Genomic DNA, 16284 nt, shown 5'->3' with positions numbered 1-16284 from the left:
CTCCTGATATACATCACTTCTATTCTTCAGATTCTATATCTATCTTTCTTGGGTTCTCCCATATCTTGCCTGATGTTCCTATCTCCTTATGCCGTATATGAACACTTCACTCACCATTTTGACCTCTTTTTGTATCGTTGATGAAGACTTGAAGGATGGAGTGGAAGACTATTCAGAATGGATTTCAATGTTTTTAGTGAATCCTACAATCCCACAATCCTACGATCCAGCAGCCTGCAGCAACTACACTACCAGCGACCAAACGAAACAACGAAACCCGCAAACCCACAGACCTTGCAACCCCTACGACGCAAAGGGAATTGGGTGAATGTGGCACTTGAATTGTCTGGAAGCCATGTCGGCGATAAAGCACCTGTTCATGATGCAGAGCGTTAAATCCGACCGACGCGATCCATCGAGGGTGCCATCTCCACCACAGCCAGGTACCAATGCATTCATTCAACGCAAGGGGTCGCAGAGTAATTCAAGTCAGTTACGACAGAGTGCACATGTGCATCATGATCTTACATGTATTGTATTGCATCATGCATTGTACAAACAAACACGTAAACGTATGACCTTTATGATAATTTGGTTGTACCAAGGACTGATTAATTGCCATCAATATCCATGCCATCAGCAGCCCCACCAGTGAATCTAGCTTGTAACCCCTGCGTGGGAGGTTGATCAGTGGTAATTCTATCTGACAATGTCGGTCTCGAAAGACCATCAACAGCTGTGGCTGCGGTATTGTTGATCCTTGATGCCAGTGGATTTGAAGTTCCCTGAGGTGGGTGGGTGTTGCCATCGTAGATCGCTATTGTAGGATATGATACATTGGGCTGTGCTGAGCTTGCACAGGATCGAGAGTGGAGTTGGGTTGTGGTGATATCGACATAGGCTGTACAGCCGGTGATCCAATGGTAGCATCCCTGACAGGTTCGGATATCGATCGATTCGAAGGTTGTGATGAGGATGCAGAAGATACGCCGGGAGTAGAAGAGGCTCGTTTGGTCATGAATTCTCTAACGGTATTTCGAATTTCCTATTCACGTCGAGAACAGTACAAACTTAGTCTACGTCTCTCTCGGTTAAACATAGAGAATGTCTGATTCCATTCTTTCGGAATGGGAAACTCATCACTCACCCTCCTGGCAATCTTGGCGTAATCATCTTTCCTACTCTCATTCTCCTCTTTCACGGCATCCAAACAAGCTTTCATGACCTCTTTGGTCCATTCCTCTCTACCTTGTCTCATTTCTTTCAAACCATCTTGTAAGACTTTCACAGCCTCTTTCAATTCTTTGATCTCCTTATCCTTTGCCATATCAATATTGGTACTGGTAATACCAGATTGTGTTTGCGATTGGGTTCTTAGTTGTTTGATATCGTTCTGAATTATCTTGATATTTTCCGTATGTAACAAGATTGTAGCTGCGGAAGCTCTTTGAGTATCGTTAAGAATTGTATAATCATTCTTGCATCTTTGAATGTTGTCCGCCAAGCTATTCAACCCCGACGATATCTTCTCGAAAATACCCAAGCGACTTTCTTTATCGTCTAACAGTACTTTCACATCGGATCTCAACTTGTTGATTGTATTCTCGAGAAAGGTATGGTTAGACTGTTGACCACCATTGACCACTGAGGAGGCATTCCCATCCAGCTTGCGAGTAGAAGATTGAGTCTGCAGTATTTTGACCTGTTCAGATAACTTCCCAACTTCCACTTTAAGATCGTCCAATTGAGGTGGACCAGCAATCAATATGTTCGCATTCCCATCCGTGATCATATGCTGTCTTTCCGAATTAAGGGTTTGCAGCATAGCGCCTAGAGAAGCTGTACCAGCAGCGGGAGCATTGCTCGTTGGCACTTTGTCCCCAGGGTTGAGTCTGTTCATCACACTTGCAAGAGCGGTGCTGGTGTTATTGATCGAAGGTGCGGGTATGGCTGGTCCAGATGAATTAGATAACTGATTTTGTAGCACCTGGACTTCATTCGATAATCTTTCAATATCTTTCTGCAATTTCTCTACCAGCTGATGGTTGCCGGTCGCTCCAGCCATGTCGATGTCTTCATCGTCTTGCGAGTTTGATGTTGTAGGTCCTGCGACTTCGCCCTCTTCACCTTCTCTCTGTTTTCTCTTCTTACTTCTATTGATGTTCGGATCCCTCCTACTCTCAACATCTTCCCAAGTAGCGAATCTCTTCTTCTTATCCTTCTTGATCTCCTTCTCGTCCGTCTCATTCTCCACACTCAGTAAATTAGTTTCCACATCGTCTATCCTAGAATCAAACCCATTGATCATATCTTCCAGAGCATCCAACCTATCCACTATACTATTGAATACCTCTCCTACTCTGCGTTTCTTCTCTTCTCTCGTCAACGTAGCTGACTGATCTTGATCTGACTCTGTATTTTCTGGTAAAGGCGGAGGGGGTGCGGAGGGAGTACGTGGTCGAGGAGGTTCTTCACTTGGCGGAGGCGATGGTGGTGGAAGTGAGCTGGATGAAGGTGGCGGAGGTGGTTGATGACGAGATTGATCTATTATGGGTTGTTCGGTAGCTCTCGATATTAAAGTTTGCTCTTCGATCTTCCTCATCCTCTCTCTCAGACCATCCAACTCCAGCTTACTAATAGCTTCAGACGAAGTCCCGATCGTACCGAGGGTCCTCTTTATCAACTCAGTGAAACTATTCTGCAGACCAATCATGACTTCATCTACGACCTTTTGAGCTTTGACGACTCGCCTATCGGCCTCTTCCAACGCTACTGAATTGGGGTTTCGATGTTCAAATGTGGATAGTCTTTCTAAATGTTTTCGAGCGAGAGCATGCTGAGAGGTGACCATAAGAGCTGAATGCATTGTTCTGATGAGAAGAGATGCTTTAGCTGATTCGTTTCACACAATCCAGAGACTTACGCCGGTATATGAGAGGGCGACGATACAACTATTGAGAACCGATTCACTCACTTTGAGAAATTGTCCAAAGCACCCATTACAGAACCATTACTAGGCGTCAACACATCCCTTGACGAAGCCCCAGATCCAGATCCAGATGCAGAAGGACCAACAGGCAAAGGCGATCTACCTCCATCATTCGGTCTATCCGCCGAGACTTTCCTTACAGCCGGACCACCTGGTCGATAAGGTTGAGGCTGTAGAGGTGCACTTCGATTGGAAGGTCCTGTAGGTGGTGCTCTCGGATCACGAGGTGGGAAAACGGATGCTACGGGCTGTTGATTCATGTTTGGAGATGAGATTTGTCCCGGCTCGTGTGATTCCGATTGAGGTAAGTAGGTGCTGAGATTCCAAATTGTCTCTTGTCAGTATTTGTCAAAGGTATTGAGAACGATAAAGGATGTACATTATATTGCACTTACTCGACTGGTCTATATCCTGATCTACCACCTACACTATTCTGTCTACTCCTATCTCCCTCTGGACTCCTACTTCTCCTTGATGAACTCGGACCTGGATTATACGGGTTGTTATTGATATAGTTGTTACCCCATCCACCGTGCGGGGGAGGTAGTGATGTTGGTTGAGGAGGTTGGTTTGACCATCCTTGTCTTGATCTTGAATTCCATTCTCTATCTCGGTCTCGGTCGATATCTCTCTCTCTGTCGGGCGAGCGTGGAGGATACATTGTGATACTCGTGCACAGTGCAGTGTAGGACGAATGGAGAAGAGAGGAGTGAGATATCAGAGATGAGATTTGAGATTTACTCTGTTCGCGGTATGTTGTGTTATTCAGGGAGAGAACCGCGTGGTAGTCGCACGATTGTTTACGATTACTCGTAATCGTGCATTCATCATCAGTCGCCACCGGAGACCAAAGGATGGTAGTAAAAGATAACCGAGATGATATCATAGAGAAAAAGTCATGGAAAGATAATCCATCGTTACATTCGAAACCATCATGGAGAGATATTCCAGTCTGTCATATGCATGCACGACGGATCACTGCAGGTTCACTTGAACGCAATACACATTCTGCCACCATCGATATCAGAAGACGCCATGTTGTCCAGATCCTACAAAGCCATCGTCATCGGTGCAGGACCCGGTGGTCTGGCAGTGGTGAAATCGCTACTTGATGTAGGGCTAAGCAAAGTATGTTGGATAGATAAGTCATTCAAGGGCGGGAGGTTGAATGAGTTGTATAGGGAGATATCATCGTGAGTTCAGTCGAGTCTTCATCCAGCATATGAGAGGATGGATAAATAGATCAGACTGAGATTGACGTATTGCAATCTGTGATACCGCAGAAACACGAAAGTAGGTATCTACCTCGATGCGGTTGATTCATCAGCGACATGTCGACGTATCATCGATACTACACCTGGACCAAATGCTATGACGGAATTGAAGAAGATAGACAGAGATGAGACTTGTCAGCTGAGTTTGGCGGGGGACATGATCGAGATGATCGAAGAAGGTATATCGAAGGATGGAGGTGTGGAAAAGATAAGAGGGGACGTTGAGGAGATTCGGTTGAAAGTGAGTCAGCTCTTTCCATACACATGTAGACGTTATCTGTCACTTCGCATGAGATTTCAATGCTATGATGATTCAGAGGAAGCTGACTTCCCCGATTTCCTCATTGTCAAAGGGCTCAACATGGTCTGTAGGCCTCAACAACCATCCATCACCTCTTACCACCCCTCGTATATTCCTCTGTACAGGTTCTCAACCCATCACTCCATCTTTTCATCTCCCTTACAACTCCAACCTCAAGATCCTAGACCTAGATAGATGTATGGTCAAATCGACCCTTCCAGCTCTTTTCCCCAAAGACAAGAAGAGCGTAGTGGGTGTAATAGGTAATTCCCATTCTGGCGTATTGGTCTGTCGTAATTTGTTTGAAATTCATCAAGAGAAACAAAGGGACTTGAAGATACTGAATTTCGCAAGGAGTAAGATAAGATATGCGATATACCAAGATGACGGTGGGATTGTATACGATAATACTGGATTGAAAGGCGATACAGCCCAATGGTCAAAGGAACATATGGATAATCCTTCTGAACAAGATCAAGAGGTTATTGAGCAGATCGACATCAGCTCCAATGAGAAAGAAGTATATCAAGATCGGCTGAAGGAATGTACGCATTTGATATATGCAATAGGATATCAGCCGAATCCATATCCCAAGATGGTCATTGATGGGAAAAAAATCAATCAGGATGGTTTGGTTTTTGACCAGGATACGTCCGAGTTTAGGATAGATGGAAACAGGAAAATCAAAGGGTTATATGGATTGGGGATAGCTCATCCGGAGAAATCGCAGGATCCAGAAGGACATGTGGAGAATAATGTGGGGTTGGCAAAGTTCTTTAAATTTGCTGAGAAGAATCAAGAGCTCTGGAAGGAGTAATAAGCGGCCCTCGAGTAGGTTGCACTAGGTATGAAACTGGTATTTGTACTGTACTTCGTTTCATCCCCTTTCTTAGCATCTTATAATGGAGTCTAATTTTTGTAGATATATAGATGCATATAGCATTGTCCCTGTCGATGATATCTCAAGTCGATCGAACCCGCTGAACTTGTAATAGACAAGGTATGCCCAAACTGACCATCATCTTCCAGGATTCAGATCCTATTGTCGTTTTTATGCTACGAAACGAACCGGATTTCACCGTGAAATTGGGATGACTCAGTATTGAACCCCTGCAGGAGATGATGTAAATTGCTGATGCAAACGACACAGTATTCTGTGCATCCAGACACCTGCTCATGCGCAGAACGTGGTGCATTGTCGTATCGGATGGTCCAGGGAGCGTAACTTAAGCAGGTGTATGGAACATTCACATGGATGATGTAACGATAGGTCGCCACTTGACCCTTGTGGTAATTTAGGGTTTGGGGCCTTTTGAAGAAATAAAAAGTAAAATCAGTCGGGTCGATTCAAAGGGAAAGGTACGGGAAACAGAGGACAGCAGAGAGAAACACAAACAACCGAAGCAAATACAACACAGCGGAAACATCCATCCTTGATCATCCATCCTTCTTCATATACTCTATAATAAACCATACCACATCTTACCGCATCACACTCATTGACCACCCGAACATACACGCCCACGAGCAGCTACCCTCCCTGGAGCATCACCTGCATATCCTATAATACCATTCATATAGTACCCTGTCTCACCTCAAGCAGCCTTCAATTCAATGACCTACCGATTGATGTTCACATATACCTAAGACTCGTCATCGAATAAGCTCAGAAGACATTATGCCATCTCTCGCACCATCCGTCAGCTTTGATTCATCATTTCATACAGTATAATCAATAATCAATCGTCAAAACGGAACCTCTCCGATAGATTCAAGTTGGGTATAAGGTTAGAGAAGCGGTCAAGTGGTGAGACGTGAGTGAATCACCTTCCTCCTCGGCATCTTCGATTCCACCACATGAGCGCCTATGAGACGATCAAGCTGATAACAAGCTGATCCATGTGAAATTCCTTTGTCTGATTCAGCCGCTTTTCAATGAATGACCTTTATCCCTAAAGATGACCACTATAATGTCTGATATAACCAATTTACCACCTTTGCCGCCTTCTCCCTCTCCTTCTTTCTCGCTCTCGCCTCCTCCAACTGAATCATCCTCAAAATCGATGCCCCTTTCGAGAATCAAGAAGATGCCATCTTCAGTCCGGATATTTCAAGAACAACATATCAACGAGTTCGCACACCTTCATCTGAACGACCAAGAGAAACTTTCGAGGGAAGAACGAGATAAAATGTTATTAGCTGAAAGGCAGAAACTGGAAGAAGCCAGACGAATTGGAAGATTGAAGAGACAAACCATGGCTCATCACCTGGAAAGGGACAAAGAGAATGCGGATTCGGATTCGAGGATCGGTTGGAGACCTCTAAGTCTGTTAGCTCGCCGTCAACCTCAGACGAAACCTGCTCAACTTGTCGTTCAGCAGGATACACATCTAAGTAAACAGCAACAACAGGAACAGCAGCGGCGTCAAAGAAGGTTTTCTCATCGCATGGAAATCATAACACCTACTGATATCGATACACCCGATTTATCTTCACCCATTCCATCCGATGTCAATTCTCCTGATCTAGCTCTGATCACTCCTAACCAGCTTGGTTTGGCCCTCGGATGTCCTTCGCCGCCCCTTCCTCATATTCCCAACAAATCCAAAGCAAGACCATCACTACCTCACGATATCTCTTCAGTAGACAGTCACGGGGACAACTCGACCTATTCTTGGGCATCTTCGTTCTCAGGTGAGACTGTTGAACTTCGTACCGCCGCACATTACGTCCCGTCAATCTCTGAGGAAGGTGCCGGTGCCACCTCCGCCGAATTGGGTCCAGAAGAGGTATTGGATTCACCTGAGAAAGTGAAAAGGAGAAGAAAGAGGATCGTGGCTATTGCTCACACCGTTAGGCAGTTGGAGGGTGTCGGGTCAAGAGATGTCGAAGATCCAAACTTCTACCATCAATTGGTCAAAGCCTGGAGCGAACGACCGGGCGCTCAACAACCTCGTGAACCCATTTGGTCACCTACTACCCAACGAGCACTCGCTCCACCTATACCTCCTAGACCCATAGACAACGCCTCCGCTTTCGATCCGTACCTTGCGCCTCCCGCTTGGCTCGCACCTCCCTCATTCAACCCGGCCAGTGTCCCAAATCAAGGTGCTTCACCAGTTCCCTCGTCAGATCTCGAACATCGGACACCGGACCTTGACGACGTTCATCACAGTCAATCAGAAGAGAATCATTCCAACGAAAGTTACGCGAGCTCCAATCCGTTCAGGTACTCTTATGCTTCCAGTCTACATGATCTGGCTTTAGAACAGGGCGTACAGCATGGTACCAAATTGATGAGTGAGAAAGCATGGCTTCGATCCCCTTTGTTCGACCAGGGTACATGGTTCGATGCGAATACCCCCTCTGCACCATTACCCGTTGGTACCTTTCAGATGGCGCCTAGAGTTCCCTCACCTGGACTTGGAGAGGGGGGAGACGACTCACCTAGGAGATCAAGTGAGAAAGGACCCGAGTCTGGCTGTACTATCAATACTCAGTCTCAATCTCGACGTACCCTCCGAAGACACGATGCTAACATCGGCGGGATCAAGGAAAGACAAAAATTGGGGACACCAATTGCCTTGGCGGGATCATCTACGTCTGCGCCCACTCCAGCCCCAACTAATTGGGGATTAGGCTTCCTCGGAAATTGGCTCAAGGATGAATTGGCGGATGTAGATATAGATGAATCATCAAAGAATGACAAGGAGGAAGTGGATTTTCAATTTGGGGAGGCAGGGATGATCGGACCTCAACGATCGATGAACATGAATACGAGGAACAAGATTTCGAGTTTCTTAGCAGAGGGAGATGTGCTCAACGCCCAACCGATAAATATAAACGACCGTATGACTTTACGGGAAACAGAGCAACAGGAACAGCAGGAAAGCAGGAAAATCGAAATGAACAATCAATATCAAGATCAGTCAATGGAATCTATACCGTTGACTATCAACGACATACAAACAAACCTCGTTTTACTCCCTCCCCTCCCCACACCGGAAATCGAAGAGATATCCAACCAAACTGGATTACCCAAATCTCAGATCAACCCTCCGCCGCCAAAAGAATGTCTTATAGTAGCAAAAGAATATCGATACTTGAACCCTTGCCGACGTCAGAGTTATTCGACCCCCTCGGACATCTTGTATCCTCATCCGCATCTACACCACGAACCTCCCTTGATATCGAACGAGAACCAGGACGTCAACGAGAATCTACGCCTACGACATCGGCTTCAGGGTGGGTTTGGGGATTTGGAAGTACAAGTAGAAACAGAAACAGAAGTAGGAGTAAGACCGTCGGATCACCAACCAACAGAGGAGGCGGAGGAGGAGGGATCTTGGGATTTATCGGAGATCTCATTATCCCAATCTCAATTTCGAACGCCGCCTCTGAAGATCCATCGGAGACTCGGTTCCTTGACACCCCAAGACAGAGTACACGAACGACATTCGATGTCTCCTACTCGGATGACGACAACACCTCAACTCCACGAATTACCACCCCTACCGCTCTCCCCAATCAGTCTGACTGGCACGGGAGTGACGACATCCACTCCACCACGTACACCCAAATCACACCTTCGACCTGTCCTTCCTCCCTTACCGCCTACTCCGAAATATCGAAGACCCACTCCGCCATCGCTCAACAACCCGATGAGGGAGAGGAGGAATATAGAAGGAGGATCAGACAGAGTTGGAGTTGGATGTCCTCCTCTTCCACTTCCGCCTCCTCTAGCTCAGGAGACCCAGCCACACCTAAATTACGACCGTTACTGCTACCCTGTATCTACGGAGGGAGATATAGGTATCGATCTGGTCTCTCAGAGTAATACGAATACCAATAGTATAATGATGGTCGAACATCCATCTTATCCACCTGTCAATGATACGTCCTTAACGGATCCAAATCAATCCTCAGCCTCTTCAGGATTAGTGGGAATGGATATATCGTCTAGACAAGCTACTACCACGGACCTCGAAAAGGCTTTACCCTCGAAACCCTCAAGTTCACCTTCTCGTACACCTCTGATATTATTTATATTTGGATTTATATTACCGATATTATGGTTCGTAGGAGGATGGCCAATCCTCAAACCTTCTCCTGAACCATCTACTTCAACCGAAGTTGTGACTACCGAAGGAGAAAATGGAAGTAGGTTCAAATGGTTATATCACCCTGATCCGATGGTAAGGAAATGCCGATATGCTGCGGTAATCTCTACACCGTTGATCATCATAGCTGGGATAGTAGCTGTCGTGGTGGTAGTGACGATCTTATAGTGGTTGGCCGTTTCTCATATCGAAGGGCCTTGGGGGTATTTTTCTCTTCTGGGTGTTCTTTTGTTCCATCATATTGTACCTGTTGTAGCTCTTCATCTCTTCAAACCCCATTATTCATTGAAAAACATACATATACATTTTATTTATCAGTTTTCATCTTGATACATACGGACAATATTACTTTGCCTCTATATTTGGATATACGGACAAGTTAAATAGATAGATATCTATTCTACAACTGTTTTGACGAAACTTATGAACCACATGCAGAAAAGTATAATGATTATAGTGATTGGGCAGCGACCGCGATACGATATCTAGACCTGCAGATTCATCTTAGCTGCAAATATGAAAATGAGTCCATTGGACTTGTTTCTTCCTTTATAGTATCTGCTCATTGGCGGGTCAAACTGGGCTCTGAGCAAGGATATGCTTTTGCTTGCTTGTGGGATGGTTTGGCTGGAAATGGACTTGTGATGCATCTGTCTATGACTCATGTCGACACGGTTGACTGCTTGTAGATGAGCGATCTGTCCGACCTGCAATAGCATACGTAAAGTGAAATTGACTTGCAAGTCGATCATGCTTCCTTGTTGAGAGTCGAGAGATGCATTTGGTATGGGTATGTTGAACTACGGACTTGATGATTCGGAGTTCAGACCAGAACGCGCTCGTCGGTGTTAAGACTATAGCCGATGGTCAGCAGTCCCTTGGGCGGGGGCCGGATCACTGCCACATCGTTGAATCCATGCTTGGTGATCTCGGAGATATGTTCGGTAATTCAGATTTCCAGCTTTTGGCTTTTGGCTTGTATGCTGGTGTGAGCTCGTACTGTACTGTACCATTGCCATCCTCAGTCACTCAGTCAGTCAGGAATCGAGCAAATAACAAAAATCAAATTGATAAATCTTCGTTCTTGTTAGTCTCTCATCCTTCAAGTCATCAAATCATCTATCCAAAATGGCCCAACGAGTCACCCTCCGAAAGCGCCAACCATACAACACCACCTCCAACAGACGAAGGGTCGTCAAGACACCCGGTGGTAAATTGGTCGTCCACCACTTGAAGAAGCTTGCTGTGAGTTTGGCTCTGGGTTTGGGTATGGACAAAGCGGTAGTACGGGAGAGAGAAGACGGAGGAATATGCTTCCCGATGGAATTGAAGGAATTTGGGTGAAATAGAGACGAAGAACGGATGAAAAGCTAGGATCATCTATCGGATCAGGATCTGGATTAGTTGAAATAAACCTAGGAGGGAGATATTGTGGATCACGATAAAGATGGTGGAAGAAACTTTGCTGATATCTTGGTTGCTATGTATTGACAGTCCGCCCCTAAATGTGGTGACTGTGGTCTTGCTCTCCCAGGTGTAAGTTGATTTTACCAAACATTCGATCTATTTTGAGTAAAATACTGATATGTCCTTTCATTTGCAGATCCCCGTTCTCCGACCCCGACAATGTTAGTATTGCTTCCTATTTTCTTCAAAGGGTATTACGTGGCTGGACATGGAGGGAATGAACTGACTGGCACATGTCGGAAGTGAAGGAGAATGGTGGATCCATTGGCGGATAATGGGGATTACAATGGAGATGGGACAAACTGGAGATCATGTGTACTGACTTGCTATCTCATTTACAGACGCTACCCTCTCCAAGAGGCAAAAGAGCGTTAACAGAGCTTACGGTGGTTCCGTCTGTGCCCCATGTGTCAAGTCTAGGTAAGTGAAGTTTACACGCATGCTGAAAATTGTTCCAATGCTGATATGTGAACAATCATCTATTCTCTCTTCCCTCGATTCATTCCATATATTCACTCCCACTCTTGTCAACGTCAACCTCAATGATACCTCCACTGTACATTGCACCTCGCAATTTACCAAAAATCAACACAATACGCACCCACAGAATCACCCGAGCGTTCTTGATCGAGGAAGCTACCATCGTCAAGAGAGTTCTCAAAGCCAAGGCCGCTGCTACCAAGAAATAAACAACTTTTAGATTCTTAGGTTTAGGTTAGGTTTAGGATTTTAGGCTAGCTCTTTAGGGGATGTAACATGATACATATTTCATCACGAAAATCAAGTGAGGGGAGATGTATTACCTTTTTAACGCATGATCAAACCTTTCTTCTCTCCTGCAAGCCAGATGCTCAAGGTTCATCGATCACTGCAAGAGTTCCACCAACGAGCATGATGACACCATGATTGACTCTTGTGATATGATACACGGAGAGAGAGCGAATAGAGCGGATGTTCAGTCACTTCACTGACCTAGGACTAATCTGTCAAATGTATCGCTCTTACTGATATCGCTAAAGATTTTCATCCTCATGCAATGCAAGCTTTGGATTAGATCCAAAAATACATGCGAATGCCAAGGTGTATATGAGATGTATGAATGTAAGATGTGAAAATGCAAATACCAGATCGATTGTCCGTCAAAACCATACATCAAAGATCAACCGCAACCAAAAGATAACTACCTGCTCATCAGCTCGACTAATGTACTACAACGACTTGTATGAAAGTACAGGTGTCACTTCCATGGTAAAGGAGGTTCGACCAAGTTTATCCTGGTGGAAACTAACTTTCTTACCATACCTGCCATGAATTTACCGTCGATCTGTTGTTGATTAAGTTCATCATCAGAATATTGTTCTCAACATTATAGATGATCTCTCCGGATGATACCAGAATGATTATTGATGACTTACGGTTATTCGAGAGGAATGGAAATCCGGTCCTTGATCAACACCATAACCATTTTCTTTCCTCCATCTATGCACCACGTTTCATCATTAGCATTCATGACTTTTCCGGAGGGAATTGAATTGAGCTGAACTGAAAGTGAAGATGCAAGAATCTGACCGACTTACTTCTCAACTGGGAAAGTCTCATTATGATGAATAGCATAGTACTCATGATTCATCATTTCACCCAAGATAGCATAATCCCTTGCGAACCCTGTCACAGGCATGATTTCCATCACGGCTGAACCTGGTTTCATCCATAATTGATGGGATAGTCCGTTACCGTGAACAGCGAACATAACCTATCAGCATCATCAGCATACATATACGAGGAGGGAATATATTGGGTTCGAGCGTGAATCACGATCAAATCACTCACATCACTCTTCATAGCTAGACAGAATTGGTCGACTCTAGGTAATTTCTCCATGAATTCATTATAGAACTCAATCACCCCTTCATCGGCCAGTTTCTCCATCTCATCGACCAGTTCTTCTTCATCCTCGTCGATCAGTCTCCTAGTGGTCAATTGACTACGACACACCACCAACAATCAGCTGACGGTCGATACGGATATGTATGGCGCAGGATGTAGATATACTTACCGGTTGATGTATAATACAATAGGGACTTTAGAGTTCTTCCTGTTCATCTCGCACCCTTCCGCTAAAGCCAATCTCTTAATCTGATCCCTCAGGGGGTTCATCCACGTCAAGGGTACGGCAAGGGAAGGTAAGTCCGCATTGGCTTTGTTCCAGAATTTGACTTCCTGACCTGCTCGGTGAGCTGCCCATCGCTAATTCAGTCAAGGATCAGCATGGTGCTGGTGTACTGAGAAGGTGTGCTACTGAATACGCTTACATCAGCAATAGCGATTTTGTCGAATAAGAAAGTAACGCCGCTCTTCCTTCTATCTTCGTAAATTGTAGCTTCTTCAATTTCAGCTTCGGGAAGTACAGCTTGTTGGAACCATGTTGTGATACCAGCGTGGTCTCTCTAAGAGACAAACATGAATCTCAATCAGTCAGGACCTAGATTGAGTGAGTGTAAGGATTGTTCTAGTACTCACCCAATCAGGTGATAGAGCCTTGTAAATCAACCTCGAAGGCAACTCAATCTCCCCAGCAGCAGTGACGACCCTCCACAAACCCAAAAACATCTCACCGATAAAATGATAATAATGATTCAAGAATGAACTTTGACTTCCTTCTCTTATATCATTAAACATCATACTAACACCTGATTTTCTGATTGCCGCTTTACCCAATAACATCCTCTCTTTCGCTTCGGTAGGTGAAACAATCATGATTCGATCTTCTTCTGCTGCCAAGTGATTATGCCATTTATCAGTTGGATCTTGTAATCCTGATAATATCCCGTTGATCCCGTATGATGGGAGAGTAGTAGGGTCCGAAGTGACTATTAGGAATGTACCATTTGCGAAATATAGGTTATGGAAATAATCTGTAAGTTACAAATAACAAGAAAATAATAAGTATATAGTGTATACAGTTCGATTGAGATGATATAGGAGGAAGGAGAGACCTACTGAATCCAGCTACTCCACTCATATAGGTGGTTTCTGGGAAATTTGCTTCTGCTACATACAGATCTGCCCACCTGTTGGCAGTTTTGGAAGGTAGATATTTACTAAGTTTGCTTATATGCTATAAAAATGGTGTGCGAAATCGTCACTTAGCTTGTGACTATGATAGATTTGGAAACGTGACTCACCTGGATACTTGATTGACCGGTAGTTTGCTCTATGACCGTATGAGTCAAGAACAACGTTATGCCAAATCCCAACAGCAGAAACGCTGTGAGCCTGTTACATTGCATAGACATGATTCTTCGTTTTCTGCCGGATGAGGATGAGGAGACAGGTGATCCAAGACGGATAGGCCCTCGATGTTGGGGTAAGGGGGTGGAAGGTGAGACGAAGCTGAACATTGATAGAGATAGTTCAGATGATTAGTAAAACACACAAAGAAAGGCTAGCTTTTTCGCGATAAGGTGGTGAGGTTGCGGTGTTGGTCGATATGAGTTGTGGTTATGGATTTGGGAAGGAATTGAGGATGGTATGAAGAATAAGAGTAGATTGTATGAAGCGTAAAAAGAGTGTGATGTGTGTAACGAATGACTAGAGTGAGTAGGAGTACAGCAGCACCAGAACCGACCGGCGGAGGGAGAAGAACAGTCCAGAAATTTAGAATGAGGGGAAGGCAAGAGATATGTACACCGTATGATTGTACATATATCAAAAACCGGTGACCTACAGAAAGAGTTATCATGAGTGGCAGAAGACTCCGACTTACTACGATCGTACTGGAACACGAAAGAACCAGGGTTGTTTCTCTTTCCAATCGATTTGATTCTATATCGGGCTTTTCTTTTCCCTACCTTTATCGACTACGAAAGTGTCTCTGACGCTGGCGTTTTACGTGGTAATGAAAAGGAATGTATGGGATCAAGAGAGCGTGTGCGGAGGTCTATGAGCCTCGCGCAATGTACTATGAGGGATCAGATGATTATAGAACACAGGTATAGATGGTAGATGGACTGAATGGGAGGTGTTATAGTGACACTCGATCATCTCTCCTTGTTTTCCATCTTTTGAATTGTAAACAAATGAACGAGAATATAATGGGAAAGATAGACACCACGTGTCTCGACTCAGGCACGTCGATCTTTCCGTTTACCTGGACCCTGCCTCCAATGAATCATTCTTTTGGTGTCTGTCCGCATGAATAGTGGATTGGTAACATCATCACACCACCCCTTGAGACATGAGCCATAGCTACAGTATAGTGAATATGGATCTTCAGAATTAGAGGGGTGCCCCGTTGAATCGACAAGTGAATTGATCTTGAACTCTTCTGAATGGGAGTCTCATTCGCTCGTCTTGTGCCTGCTTATGACATCCCTTTCATGATCTGTGCGTAGAAGCAGCAGACCTCTTTCTTTCGAAAGACATTAGAGTGGTGATTTTGTCATATGTCATACTGTAAGCGTCCCATGCCTGACTTGAGGACATGAAACTGATCTTTCTAATAGGCAGAGATCAACTCATGTCATTCTTGCATGATCTGAGATCCACGGTACATTCATTGTCATTCTTCTCTCCGCAACCGAGAGATGACTCCTTTCTCAATCGACTTACTCAGCTTGATGCTGCAACTGCTACTTCTCAACGAGATTGTCCCCGATACTGCCTTGTGTCCAATAAGATATGTTTTCCTGACTCGAAGTGCTTGTCTGCTTGTCTGCTTTTATCTCACTTATTAGCGATATGTCTTCGGCACGAGACTGTCGCATGGTTTCCATGCAAGTGCTGATCTGTATGCACGCTTCCTATCTCTGATGCCTGGTAACCTACTCGAGTAATATCTGCCAAGGATGTCAATCGCTCGAAATTGCCATGATCGGTAAAATTCCTGCAGAGTTGTGTCGCCGTGCCTGGCTGGGGATTTGAGAATTCAGGATAACTTTGGTTAACTACCCATTGCGGATGAAGAATTGGCTTGTCGTTTTCAACTTTACGAGTATCCTCGAAGCCTCATTCCTCATTCCTCGTACAGAGTCAACTTTACCAGAGACAACTCATATCATATCAGGGAACCTCTTTGGTACTTCGGAGAAAAGAAGAATACGCCACTAAGCCGTTGAGTCAAAATCTCATTCC

General features: G+C 44.8%; 5 protein-coding genes across 5 annotated transcripts; 3 read left to right on the top strand and 2 right to left on the bottom strand.

Moving 5' to 3' along the window:
- Positions 1-611: 611 nt before the first annotated feature.
- On the bottom strand, positions 612-3650 carry I203_100840 (uncharacterized protein; the record flags this gene model as incomplete). Its single annotated transcript, XM_019145807.1, has 5 exons — positions 612-785; positions 860-1045; positions 1148-2870; positions 2975-3304; positions 3385-3650. 5 exons carry the CDS (start codon positions 3648-3650, stop codon positions 612-614), a joined length of 2679 nt encoding a protein of 892 aa, XP_019004366.1.
- Positions 3651-4024: 374 nt separating this feature from the next.
- I203_100839 (uncharacterized protein) lies at positions 4025-5381 on the top strand (the record flags this gene model as incomplete). The annotated part of the gene is made up of 3 exons (XM_019145806.1): positions 4025-4182; positions 4273-4504; positions 4617-5381. 3 exons carry the CDS (start codon positions 4025-4027, stop codon positions 5379-5381), a joined length of 1155 nt encoding a protein of 384 aa, XP_019004365.1.
- A 1153-nt stretch (positions 5382-6534) lies between these two features.
- I203_100838 (uncharacterized protein) lies at positions 6535-9852 on the top strand (the record flags this gene model as incomplete). The annotated part of the gene is made up of 1 exon (XM_019145805.1): positions 6535-9852. One exon carries the CDS (start codon positions 6535-6537, stop codon positions 9850-9852), a length of 3318 nt encoding a protein of 1105 aa, XP_019004364.1.
- Positions 9853-10812: 960 nt separating this feature from the next.
- On the top strand, positions 10813-11840 carry I203_100837 (60S ribosomal protein eL34; the record flags this gene model as incomplete). Its single annotated transcript, XM_019145804.1, has 5 exons — positions 10813-10929; positions 11179-11220; positions 11288-11312; positions 11493-11571; positions 11759-11840. The coding sequence occupies 5 exons, from the start codon at positions 10813-10815 to the stop codon at positions 11838-11840; spliced, it is 345 nt and encodes a 114-aa protein (XP_019004363.1).
- A 548-nt stretch (positions 11841-12388) lies between these two features.
- I203_100836 (uncharacterized protein) lies at positions 12389-14552 on the bottom strand (the record flags this gene model as incomplete). The annotated part of the gene is made up of 9 exons (XM_019145803.1): positions 12389-12475; positions 12567-12630; positions 12729-12904; positions 12982-13135; positions 13208-13398; positions 13464-13598; positions 13672-14066; positions 14152-14269; positions 14337-14552. The coding sequence occupies 9 exons, from the start codon at positions 14550-14552 to the stop codon at positions 12389-12391; spliced, it is 1536 nt and encodes a 511-aa protein (XP_019004362.1).
- Positions 14553-16284: the final 1732 nt, after the last annotated feature.

Source organism: Kwoniella mangroviensis (genome assembly GCF_000507465.2).
Source record: "Kwoniella mangroviensis CBS 8507 chromosome 1 map unlocalized Ctg01, whole genome shotgun sequence".
NCBI lineage: Eukaryota > Fungi > Basidiomycota > Tremellomycetes > Tremellales > Cryptococcaceae > Kwoniella > Kwoniella mangrovensis.
The sequence above is the reverse complement of the archived record's forward strand: the minus strand, read 5'-3'. Positions and strand labels throughout refer to the sequence as shown.